The sequence below is a fragment of the Equus caballus genome, chromosome 26, assembly GCF_041296265.1.
Source record: "Equus caballus isolate H_3958 breed thoroughbred chromosome 26, TB-T2T, whole genome shotgun sequence".
NCBI lineage: Eukaryota > Metazoa > Chordata > Mammalia > Perissodactyla > Equidae > Equus > Equus caballus.
In genome coordinates, this window is record NC_091709.1 from 36,398,550 (window position 1) to 36,411,500 (window position 12,951).

A 12,951-nucleotide genomic window follows, 5' to 3' on the forward strand; every position below is an offset into this window, starting at 1 on the left:
TTGTATTAAGGAAAAAAGTCAACACCAACACTGATTGTGGACAAGAGAACAACTATACTAGAAATATGGTCTGCTCCAATAAAGCAATACTAAGTCTAGTCATGTGTTCTGCTTACCATTTGTGCATACTTAGAATATAGCACATTTATGCACAATCGTGAAATAGATCACACTTACCTACTTAAGCCTTATTTTATTATAATACTACACTTTATCCTAGTATACTACTACTCCATAGTCTGTTGCTCTTAAACCAAGATCATCTACTTAACAACCTTAAAATTAAAAATGATAAGGGAACGTTGGCTTAGAAAGGCAATACTGCCAGAGACAAGATCTCAAAACTAAGAATAGTAAATATGAGTAATGTAATTCTCTTACAACGAATTCATTCCTAATTTTCAAATAAACATTTTAAATACATTTTTGAAATGAAAGGTCAGTCTAGATCAAGGACAGTAAGTGGATTTCATGACACAGGACAACGTCAATAAACTGAGAGTGGATGCCTGCTATGCTCTGCAGAGCATTCTGGAGCAGGCAAGAGTGGTGTGCTCAATCAGCAATGCCCAACCCTGTGTCTCCAAAAATAACTATTAAACCTACTATGCCCCAAATCACCAAGCTACTGCACAGCACATGATTACAAAGGGAAAAAATGTAACACAACTCACCAGAAAAATCTATTATCAGTTGTGTGTTCTTGCATGCTACGGTGTGCATTAAGACTCAGATCTAAACTGACTCCAGATGCAGACCATGCAAAATAAAAGTTTCCTGAATTCAAAACTTTTCGCACTTCTGAAATGCGGTCCTCATCTGAAGAATCAATTCGTAGTGATATAAATTCAGTGGAAGTAACTCGGAAAACTTCAGATTCTTGAATTTTTCCAACAGACATACATCCAGTGACTAGGACCAGATAATGTAACATAGTATCACCTGCAAAAAACAAAGATTTAATTGGATGAAAAGTCCCAATGTTTCTCAAGCTATTCAAAGTTCCTTTCAACTTTCTTCTGTGTCTCCATCTTTTTAAATCTGACATTGTGGTTATTTTAAACTTATCAGGGACACGTTTAAGTTCATAACTAGATTTTGGCAAAAGTTGAAAAAAATCCTTGTTTACATACATTTAGTATAACGAAACATTTAAACATTAACAGAATAATCTCACATTTATGACACAGTTCCTCTATTTAATATGAGGCTATACAAAATTTACCAAATAAAAAAATGCATGTGTTGTCTTCCCTACCTTTCCTCTATTTGTTTGATCGTTAGGAAGTTCAGATAAGACAATGAATGTAAGAGTTCTTTGTAAATGGTAAAGTTGGAGAAATGATATGTAAACATGAGCTGATGATGACCAAATGGGGCAAAAAGTCCCTGGTAACAATTTATAAAGCAATTTAGTTTAGAAAAATTCATAGAGATTTAGTCCATCTAATTTTGACAAAAATCCTATGAAATTAGTATGAAGGTAGAATTCAGCAGTGGTGTACTTTGAGCAAAGATTTGGACGTAGGCAGAAGTGGCCCTGAATATCAGCTCCACTACTTATTATCTGTAAGAACTTCAGTGTGTTAACATAGCCATCTGAGATATTCTCCCTTATGAAATAGGATTAAAACAACCTGAGATATCCTCCCTTATGAAAGGGGATTAAAACAAATCTCTCTGGGCCATGAGGATTACCTAAGACAGTATTAGTTAGACACCTAGGCCCATATCTTCACATGTGATAAATTCATAACAAATGGCAAATCTCCATTTTATGGACCAGTGCTCCTCAAAGTATGTTCCATGAACTGTCACCAGTTCACAATGAGAAAAGGTGTGTGTTCCAGAATGGGAATCAACTACATCAAGTTCACAGTTTGGTATAGCTGACATTTTTTTTTTTCCCATAGTAAGACTTTATCAATGAAGGAAGAAGCCATGTGTTGATTTGCATGATGGTGCAAGCTCCTTATCACAGACCAATAACAAAACAGTTCATGGAATGGTACCAGTCCTTGGGCCATACTTCAAGGTGACATCATTATAGATAATCTAACTGGTAATCACAAAGGTTACTTTGCAGCCCATGGTGAAATTAAATGGCAGAGGCAGGCTCAAACTGAGACCTTCTGAACACAAAATAGATGTCCTTTCCACTATAAACCAGGGAAATCAGTGTGGTTCCCACGGACATCTTTTCCTAAATCCACTAAAGCAAAGGAAAAGGTCACTGCCCTGATTTTCTCCTTGGACAACTGATACCAGTTTCTTAAAGTGTTCAAACAGGATGCTGTCTCTAGAACTTAAAATCACCAGAGCCTGAGCATGGAGCATGCCCTTTTGGGCAGGAAACATTATCCCAAGATTGGCTTAATTAAGGGTTAGAAGATGTTACCACACTTATAGCTCCAACATGGAGTCTGAAATCATACATAGGTAGTCTCTCTCAAATTCTTAAAATTACAAAAATAGAAATGAAAAAGTAAGTTATATTTAATAATAAACTTACCAAGATTTAATCGTAAAACACCTAAGAGTCCATAAGCATCCAGTACTTTGGAGTATGTACCCTTGATTGCCTCTTTTTCTGCAGATGCTACAAAAAAAAAGTTTTAGGGTAAGAAAAACAACCCAAAACATCAGATTCTATTTAGCTATAAAAGAGTTTCAACCAAAATTTTCTAAATCTAAATCTGATATTCTTAACATAAATGTATTGCATAAAATATTTTTTCAAACTGGTAACTTAATTGTTCTTTCCAAAGAATTAACAAATTATTCCAGCACCATCTATTAATTAATCCATCCTCTCCCACTGACCTGAAGTACTACCTTCAACAATATTCACGTTTTGGACGTTGCTTTTCAATTTTCTTCTCTGTCTCACTAATCTGTTTGCTTACTCTCAATATCAGTAACACCCTGTGTTATGACTTCCCCTATAGGACAACACCCAACTCCTTAACAAGGAATCTTCCAGAATCCGGCCTCAACATATCTTTTCTGCTTCATTTTTCATTTCTCTCCTCTTTCTCCCACCCTAAGCATCCTATGCCCTAATCGCAGTAAACTCTCACCATTGCCCAAACACTTTCACTTTCACACCTTTGCACAGCAATCTAGCTTCTGCCTGCAAGGCTTTACTCCAACCTTTGCCTCTTGGCAAAATTCTTTTCACCACATAAAAATATAGGCACACAGTCACTTTCTGGAAACCTTTCTTTACTTCTCCAGGCACAGTTCTTTCAGAGTGCTCCCTCTTCTTGATGCCAAAACATTTTATATATACTCATCACTTGTCTTTCCCATTAGCCAGCCTGCTCCCTGAGGGTAGGAACTATCCTATTCCTCCTTTTATCCCTGACACTTAGAATCATGCTTGACACACAGAAGATTGAGTAACGTTTAAACAAGGGAAACTAATGTCAATCCTTGACCACACAGTTTAGCACAGGAACAGGGGAATCTTCAGTGTGGCCTTTGTCTTGATCAGTTTCTTCTGCCATAAAGTTAATGTTATCTTGCTAAACATAACCCACAGAATAATTTCCCTAGGGCAGGCTGCTGTGGTTGTTCTACTGAGAAAAAAACAAAAAACAAATCTTGAAGCTTCACAGGAAAAACCTTCCTACTTCTTAGCAAATACAAATTAAAAATTTGACAAAGAACCAAAGAAATATAAGCCACAGCTAGTATCTTACAGGAAAATGACAACACATTCTAAAGCCTAGAAATCCAGAAAGGTCTGATCCTCTTTCTCATTCTGTCCTTTCCCTTCCAGTTCTTTCCTCCTCTACTGCTCTCCCTTTTCCACTCTCCGCACCACACCCCCCCAACTCACCTCCTGGCTGATGGGTTCAATCCTCGTTTACCTCATATCTCTTACGCTTAGCCCCTTTTCCCTATCCTCTTTCATCTACGACATAGAATTCCAGTACATGTTGGCAATACTGGTATGTTCCACATTAGAAAAGCATGTAAGCAGACCCTTATGGCCTTTCCACTTCCTACCAATCTCTATTGCTAACAAAAGGGCTATCTTTGGGCCAGCCAGGTGGTGTAGTGGTTAAGTTTGTGCGCTCCACATCCCGGTACAGACCTACACATCCCTCATCCAGCCACGCTGTGGCGGCATCCCATATACAAAGTAGAGGAAGATTGGCACAGACGTTAGCTCAGGAAACATCTTCCTCAAGCAAAAAGAGGAAGACTGGCAACAGAAGTTAGCTCAGGGCCAATCTTCTTCACAAAAAAAGGGGGGTAGGCTATCTTCTCAGCCTACTGCTTTGCCTGATACTCTTTAGTACTTGGCACTAGAGATCTTTCCTTTGCCTTGAAATTCTTCTCTAAGGTTCTACAGACCTTCTCACTTTCCTTGCCTGTTTCACCTCTTCTCAGACCATCTATGCTGACACTGTTTCCTAGTTATCCCACTTCTGCCTTCAAATGAGTTGTGCTCTGCTGGTTGACAATGACTCAATTAATCACTCAACTAGCTGACACCGTCACAATTCTCTAATAGGTTTATTATTAGGTGTGGACCTTTATCTTTATCAGACTGCCCCATATGAAATTAGGGAGTGGAGAAGACTTCACCAAGCCATTAAAGTTACAGAGATTTCTATTTCATTCTGCATTCCTAGAGTTCCTATTATTATTATTATACCATGTTTATAGAATAGTTACTCCTAACATTCAATGACAAGGAACACAAAGGTAAAACATCACAACAGAAATTTTAACTATGTTTTATAAAGCAAAACAGGATTGCCTTCCCCTAAATACTGCCTCGTTAAGACTTCCACAGGTACACAAAAGCCAAGGTTAGAGATTTGTTATCTCTCTGATGACAGAGGCATGGCTTCCAGGGGAAATATTCCAGAGTTTTACAAGTTACATACCATATGCATTTACAATACCATCACTAGCACAGTAAGATAGAAATTATTAGGGGTATCACTTTCAGCAGGAATCATTTGGGTTCAAATACCAGCAGCTAGTAAGAGTTAAAAAGAAAAAATATATATATTTTTTTTAAAGATTTTTTTATTTTTTCCTTTTTCTCCCCAAAGACCCCCGGTACATAGTTGTGTATTCTTCGTTGTGGGTTCTTCTAGTTGTGGCATGTGGGACGCCGCCTCAGCGTGGTTCGATGAGCAGTGCCATGTCCGCGCCCAGGATTCGAACTAACGAAACACTGGGCCGCCTGCAGCGGAGCGCGCGAACTTAACCACTCGGCCACGGGGCCAGCCCCAGAAAAAATACTTTTAACATTGTCATCATCTTCCCTTAGAAAACAAAGTCATTTTATAACTTAAATTACCATGCAACAAAATGTTCTCTTCTAATAACGCATAATAATTACCTTTTCGTTAACTGTGCTCTAAATATATGAATATATCATGTCTCTCAGGCCCAATGAAGACTCACCTATTAGACTGTCACCTGATTCAAACATGACAAACAAACATGTCATGCTGCTTAGTTATTGATGCTTTTGTCTTATATTCTGAGACTCAGGAAACATGACAGACACACACACATGCACACAATTTGAACGAACAGCGTATATTCTTAGATAAAAGGATGCTAAAGGAAAGGAAAAGTAATTCAAAGAATAGATGAGATGTCATTTTTCCCTGCCAGGAATTTTTTGGTTTCTCCTCAAAATATTAAATGAAACATAAAAATTATTTTTAGAGGGACAAATACTGTTTTTCAACTGAGGTACCTGTGTATTGTTTCCATGATGATTAGGACAGTAACTAACACTGGGGGCTAGGGATTTTTCATGAATTATTCAATTTTCACAAGAACCCCATGAGCAAAACTACTACTCTTTCCATTTGACATATAAGGAAACAGGCTTAGAGAGGTTACCAACTTGCCAAAGCTTAAACAGCCAGAGTCAGAGAATGCAGCTTCGGGAGGGAGGGGCTTTGTCTAGTTCACTGCCCTATCCCCAGCAGCCTTGCTCAGGGCCTGGCACTCAAGAGGAGTTCAATAATTCTATGTTCAGTGAATGGATGAATGAAATTTCAGAGCCATAAGCATTTTTAACTCTAGACACTTCCAATCTCCTAAGAGAAAATGGAGTGTTTTCTTCCTATGTATCTTTTTTATCTAAAGGACTGTAGGTAAGTTTTCCTGTTTTTCCACATATGCTTCAGAGGTTTGGCGAAGAACGGAGGAAGGTCCTCGGAAGGCTGTTGGAGCCCCGGTAGAGTAAGAAGGATGGCCTGTGCATGGAGATGAAGCCAGAGGGAGGGAAGAGGGCATCTACTTGCGGGGAGGGGCAGCCTGGCCCAAGACAATTGAAGTCTGAGTGGAGTGACAGGGGTGTTGTCTACCCAGAGACGTTGAGAGCAGCCTGGCATAGTATGCTGGAACTTGAGAAGGGTGGGGAGGGAAGGGTGCACCGGGGGGAAGCCCAGGGCAGGGTGTTGGAACCCCAGCGAAATGAGAAAGGCATCCGTGTGAAGGAGCAGGCTGCAGTGGCAATAGGAGAGTAGTTATATACAGGGGAATGATCAAGGATCCTGGGAGCCAGGTTTCTCATTGTCACAGAAGAGGAATGCAAACACGGAAAGAGAGAAAACTCGAATGGACACTGCAGTGTTGACAGGAACTGGAGTTACCAGTGTCAATTCACAGTTTTGTAGACAGACAGACATAGATACAAATGAGTGTGCATAATTATATATAGACACACATACATACTTACATATTCTCCTTAGCTCTATCCATTGACACGACCTGCAATCAGCAATACACCAGTGGCAATGAGCATACCTAGTAGCCAGATCTTGTTTTCTAATACCATTCTCCACCAAAAGGAACTAGGACTCCTTGGAGAAATGGCTGATTCCAGAGCAAGGGCAGGGATAAAATGAGGCTGAAACATATTCTTGTGCCAGGAAGTAAGGGTGTATTCAGAGAATGCAGACGTGAGAAAAATGCAGAAGCCATCTTGAAGGAGCTTCTACTGGCAAAATCTGGGACAATTTGAGCATCAAAATAAATTATAAGAGAAACAGATTATAACTCAATGAATAAGCCCATAAATTGAAAGTGTGAAGAGAAATGGGATAGTACACAGTCTCGATGCACTTTACCTCCAAACATTTACTAATTCTGAAGGGAAAAAGGGCCTGCCAGAGCCACCTGGCAGACACCACCTTAACCCAAGTAATCAAAGTGAACACCAACAGTAATGGGACATGTGAAAACTGAGTGCCACCTGACAGGACACAATGAAAAGAACACAGCACCACTTCTGTAATATTCCTGTCAAGATGTATAACCTGAATCTGAGCATGAGGAACCATAAGACCCAAGTGAACCATAAGAAGCCAAGTGAAGGACATTCTACAAAACAACTGGCCTTCATTTTCAAAAGCTGTAAAGTCATAAATGCCAAAGACTTAGGAATTTTTCCAGATTTAAGGAGACTAGAGAGACATGACAACTAAATAAAATGTATAAAATTGAACTGGATCCTTTTGCTATGAAAGACATTGTTGGACAAGTGATGACCTTCAATGGAGTCTGAGGATTAGACAACAGTAAGGTATCAACAGCAATTTTTTTATGGTTATATTGTAGTTATGCAGGAGAACATCTTTCTAAGAAATATGTAATAAAGTATTTAGGGGTGATAGAGCATCATGTCAGCAACTTACTCTTAAATAGTTCAGAAAAAAAGTTCTTTGTACTGAACTTCAACTTTTCTGTATGGTTGAAATTGTTTCAAAATTAAAAAAAATTAAATGTAATCAGCAAAAATAAATTTTAAAAATACATGTGCATCTTCCTAAATTAAGAAGCTTTTATCTCTAAATGTCACTAAGATAAACTCTTATAATACCATGCTATCCCCTCCCCATATACTTTTTTTAATGGGGAAAAGAAAGACTCTTATTTTATGGAGCTCCATGAAATATAGAGAAACATGAGAAATGATGTAAGAGGGAGGAACCTAATTAAATTATTGTCCCATTTCTCTGGTAATTTTATTCTAGAAAATAATTTGAGAATCCTCCAGTATAAAGAGATTACTTAAAATAAGAAAGCCATAATGCTTTAAAATAATGTGTATAACCTTTACATAAAACAGTATTTGTAAATACTTTACTCAATCCATCCTCATCTTTCTTTTTCCCTTAATACTCCCCCCTTGCGTCCCATGCTTCGGCCAAAATGAATACCACATTGCCCCTTCCACATGCTCCACATTCCTTTCCCTCTCTTCCTTTGTTCCCATTATTCTTTCCATCTGGAATACCCTTTAGCCATCTTTGCGTTTCCAAATATTACCCATCTTTCAAAATTTAACTAGATGCCACTTTCTTCCTGAAGTTGTCCCTGATCACTCTGGCTGGAAGAATATCTCTTTGTTCTCTCTGATTTATACCACAGACACCTGTATATTAATCGCAATAGAAACTAGGTCTCATTTCTTTATATCTAATAGCAACCTAACACAGAAACTTTGAACACTGCAGCTGTTAAGTATTCATCTAATAGACAAAAATAAATTGAGAGCTTGCAGCACAAAAGGGAATGTTTTGTTAGTTTTAAAATAATACATAAAAAGATAAACATTTTACCTTACCATTGATAGTATCTGAATGCTCTATCATTATTGAAGTTGAACAATTCTTCATAGTAATGTCTGGAAATTTTCAAATGTGCTGTCTGCGGTGGGGTGTGAGGGTGGGAGTTGGAAGGTGAGGGTGAGAAATACAGGTATTGTTAAAGGACTGCTAACCAGGGTTTAACTAGTGTTGTTTATAAATAGCAGGGTGTGTGGAGAGCTCAGAGGAAACTAAAGAATGAGCAGAAATGAGAGTTCAGGTGATATGGTGATACAGAAGGAAGCTCAGGTCACTCCGTATGAGTGTCGTCTTTCAAGGTATCTCCTGTGCATTCAATGAGCGGAATAGACTGTTATTTGTAGAGACGTTTGTATTTTTTTTCTCCTCTTCATGTTGGTGTTTTTAAACAAACAAAATGTTAGGAAAAACAAACCTTTCTTTTTACAAGTTACTGATTTCAACCACAAGTAGGTATGAGTGTCCAAGAATACCACTGTTGGGGGAGTAACTCTGAGCCCATCAAGATCTTCAGCAGCTCGGCTGAGGTAAGGAGGGCTGTGTCTCTGTAGCTTCCCAGGAAGGTGAACCTGACTTCTGAAGTTACTCCTGTGACACCACAGGGATCAGTGGTACCTAACTAGCTCAACAGCTTATTTTAAAAGGGAAAACTCTTCTCGTGTCACATTCAACACTTTCTTTCAATCATGCTTTAAACCTTTTCTTAGTCTTCAATCTAACGTCAACACACATTTCCTGAGAACACAAAGCTATCTTAAGCATAAATTTACAATTAACAGCTATATTTTTTAACACATCTTCACAACATTAGAACCGATAAAGTGAAGGCCCAGTGATTCTAGCCCTAGTGAATATATAAATATGAATAAGGTCAGAAAATAGAATTCAAAGCAAAATAAAATATGTGCCATAAACATTTATTCCTATAAAAATATTTATGGATGAAATTAAATGACATTTGAGATTTACTTCAAAATAAATGGGGAGTGGGAGACAGTGGATAAGAGATACAGATAAACCCAAGTTAATGTGTTAATAATCCTTGATACTAGTTAATATCATGAGTTAATAATCCTTGAGGCTGGGTGACAGACACATGGGAATCAATGACAATCTTCTCTCTTCTTTGATGAATGTTCGATACCTCCCAAAATAAAATGGTAAAATTTATTTTGACAACATTCTTTGGCATACTGGATAAATTCACAAAAGAGAGAAGACAAGATAATGCTGGCCAGCCAGTGAGAGAGCAGAGGCGACAGGAATTCTAAGCGATCAGAGAGGTACTTTCTTCCATCTACCCTAGCCCAGAGGTGTATTAGTCAAAAGTTCAACGGACATTGGGACTTTTACAAACTTGGAAGAGAGCAATTAAGTCCTACAACCTTGAGAATGGCTCCATGGCCCGCTCTTCCCAAAGCTATCATATATTCATCAAGTAATAAATATACAATAAATTGGGAAAGGAAAAGCCTTGGCAATTCCAGAATGCAGACCCTAGGAAGGATAAACGTTGCTATACCCTGTCATAAATGCTTTCCTTCATTCATTCTAAATAGCTTAGCTTTAATATCCTACTCTGTTGAAACTATCCTTGGAAAATAATAAGCTCACCTTTGCTCATCACAGAAGAGATTAAGAAACTTTTAAAACTACATAAAGCCAGGAGGTAGTGATATCCTATAACTTAATTCGGATAACTTATTCATTATTTTAGCTCTGTGCATGTTGTCAAAGTTCTTTTAACTGAAAGCAAATTCATGACTGAAAGCACACCTAACCTACAACATTTCCTATTTCAGCTAGAGGAAAGTAATGAAAACAGAAGCTGTAGAGATGACCTATTTATAGGCTACAGAAAACATTCAAAGTATAAATATATCAATTGTTTCCTATCAAAATTCAACAAACTAATTGTTCTCTATCACAGTATTCAACACCATTCTTTGCTAGAGTGACTTACTTTTATAGCACTATGTCATATGACATAACTGGCATTATTCAGCATTGTTGGTATTACATCCTCCATTCTCAAATCAGTATTTAAGGCAAATAATGAAGCCTAAGATCAGACTATGGAAATTCAGGCAAAAACATAATCATATACCGACTCCTTACTTTTCATGAGCTGTGACCCTAAAACAGAGGCTTATTAAACACAGAATAATGGTCACATGGTGATCACACTTGAATTGCTAACTCCACCATCTGAATGAAAAGAAACAAAATTAACTTATTACCTAAGATCATCAGATAATTTAAAAGTCATTTGTTTTTAATTTAAGTGATATTTTGAGGATTAAATTTAAATGTAACTTTCTCTAACTTGTGATGAATTACAATAATTCAAACTAAATAATTAAGCTACCCAGTGAAGGTCCTGCTATCCAATGTCAACATCCTACTGTGGCTCAAATCTTCTAAATGGGGAATAGACCATCTTTCTTTAGCTGATACAGAAAACCAAGCTAAAGAAAGTCAATAAGAATGTGAAAACAGGATTACAAATTAGTACGATCTTCCTAGAATCACAATTTGCCTGTGGTTGCATGCACGGCAGTTTGTGGTCAGCTTATTTGCATGCAGGTAGCACTTTGGTGTAGTACCAGAGGGCCTCTAGTCAGAGAATCCTAGAGATCATGCAGTCCAAGCTACTCATTTTCAGAAGAAAAAGACTAGAGTTTAGGTGATTCATCCAAGATCATATAACTAGCTGGCAGTAAAGCCTCTTTCCATTTCACCATACATAAAGAGAAAAATTATTTTAAAAGGGAAAGGTTTACTTTGTATAATAATTAAAATTCCAGCTGAGAGACAGTAAACTATGAAAATTAATGTTCTGTATAAACTACACATTCCAAACTTGCCAACATTTCAAAATATAAATAACCTCTTACTCACTCATGCAACAAATATTTACTGAATGCCTACCATGTAACAGGACCCTCACAAGGTTCTGGGAATAAAAAAGGTCAGTGCCCCAATACCTTCTATTAGGAAGAAGCATTTTTTAAATCCTACAAATGCAAAATTATAAATTCTAGTAAGTACTATGATGAAGTTCCAACGGACTGCAACAGTAGGACTGAATTTAAAATGGTTTGTTGGGGGAGGGTAGTGGTTAGAAGAGGCCTGCCTGCCTGAGGAAGTGATCTGTAAGCTGAGACCTAAAGAATAAACAGGAAGTTAGCCAAATGAGGCGTGGGGCAAAAATGTTCTAGGCAATATACACATACCCTGTATGACCCAGCAATTCCATTCCCAAGAATATACCCAACAGAAAAGTGCAGATATGTTACCAAAAGACATGTACAAGGATGTGCATACTAGTGTCACTCATAATAGAAAAAACTGGAAATAAAGCAAATGTCAACAGAACAAATACTGGACTATTCATATAATGGAATACTACATAGCAATGAAAATGAATAAACTACTGCCATATGCTACAACGTGGATGATCTCCCATATATAACATTGAGTGAAAGAAGCCAAACACAACAGAATACATATTGAATGCTTCCATTTAGGTTAAGTTGAACACCAGATAAAACTAATCTATGATGTAAGAAGTGAGGACAGTGATTATCTTTGCAGATCATGGTGGAGATAATAACTGGGAAAGAACATGAGGGAATCTTCTGAAGAGCTAGTGATAATTTTCTATTTCTCAACCTGGTAGTGGTAACATAGGTATGTTCACTCTACAATAATTTATCAAGTTGTACGTTTATGATTTACATACTTTTTCTCATGTGTGAAGAAGTTTATTTTAAAAAATAAAATTTTAAGCAGAAGGAACAGCATATGTGAAGACCCTGAGACCAGAAAGAATTTGGTACATTCAGAACCTTTCAAAGAAGGCCAATGTGGCTGAAACACAGAAACCAAGAGGCAAAAAGCCTAAGACTGAAGATGGAGGCAGGAACTCGCTGATTTTATTGTGTGCATTTTAAAGAGTTTGGAATTTAACTTCAGTAGCCAACCACTGAAGGGTTTTAAGCAGGGCAACAATACGATCTAAACTGTGTTTTTAAAAAGAGGAGAGTGGGTGAGGGAGTGGAAGCAGGGAGGCTATAATAACAGTCCAAGAAAGAGACTCCAATGGCTTGACTGGGGTAGAAACAGCTACAACAATGAAGTGAATGGACTCTCAATGAAATTAGGAGGTTGAGCTGACCGGATCTGGTAAGAATGTGTGAAGTGAGAGAGAAGGAGGTGTAGACAGTGATTCTTAAGTTTTGGGTTAAACAACTAGGTGGATGGAGTAAAACCCACTGAAATAAGGAAGACTGAATGAAGAGGGGGTTTGAGGTCAGCCCGGTGGTGCAGC

The 12,951-nt window shown here is 37.8% G+C and overlaps 1 protein-coding gene across 50 annotated transcripts in view; it reads right to left on the reverse strand.

The window, feature by feature from the left end:
- Positions 1-12,951, reverse strand: part of SYNJ1 (synaptojanin 1) — an 88,153-nt gene that overhangs the window by 63,880 nt on the left and 11,322 nt on the right. For all 50 annotated transcript variants that reach the window (XM_070252525.1, XM_023630044.2, XM_023630045.2 and 47 more), the window contains exons 3-4: positions 2,513-2,599; positions 675-942 (exon numbers count right to left, since the gene is read on the reverse strand). In XM_070252525.1, the coding sequence (XP_070108626.1) occupies positions 675-942; positions 2,513-2,599 (355 nt within the window). The remainder of the gene's footprint in view (positions 1-674; positions 943-2,512; positions 2,600-12,951) is intronic.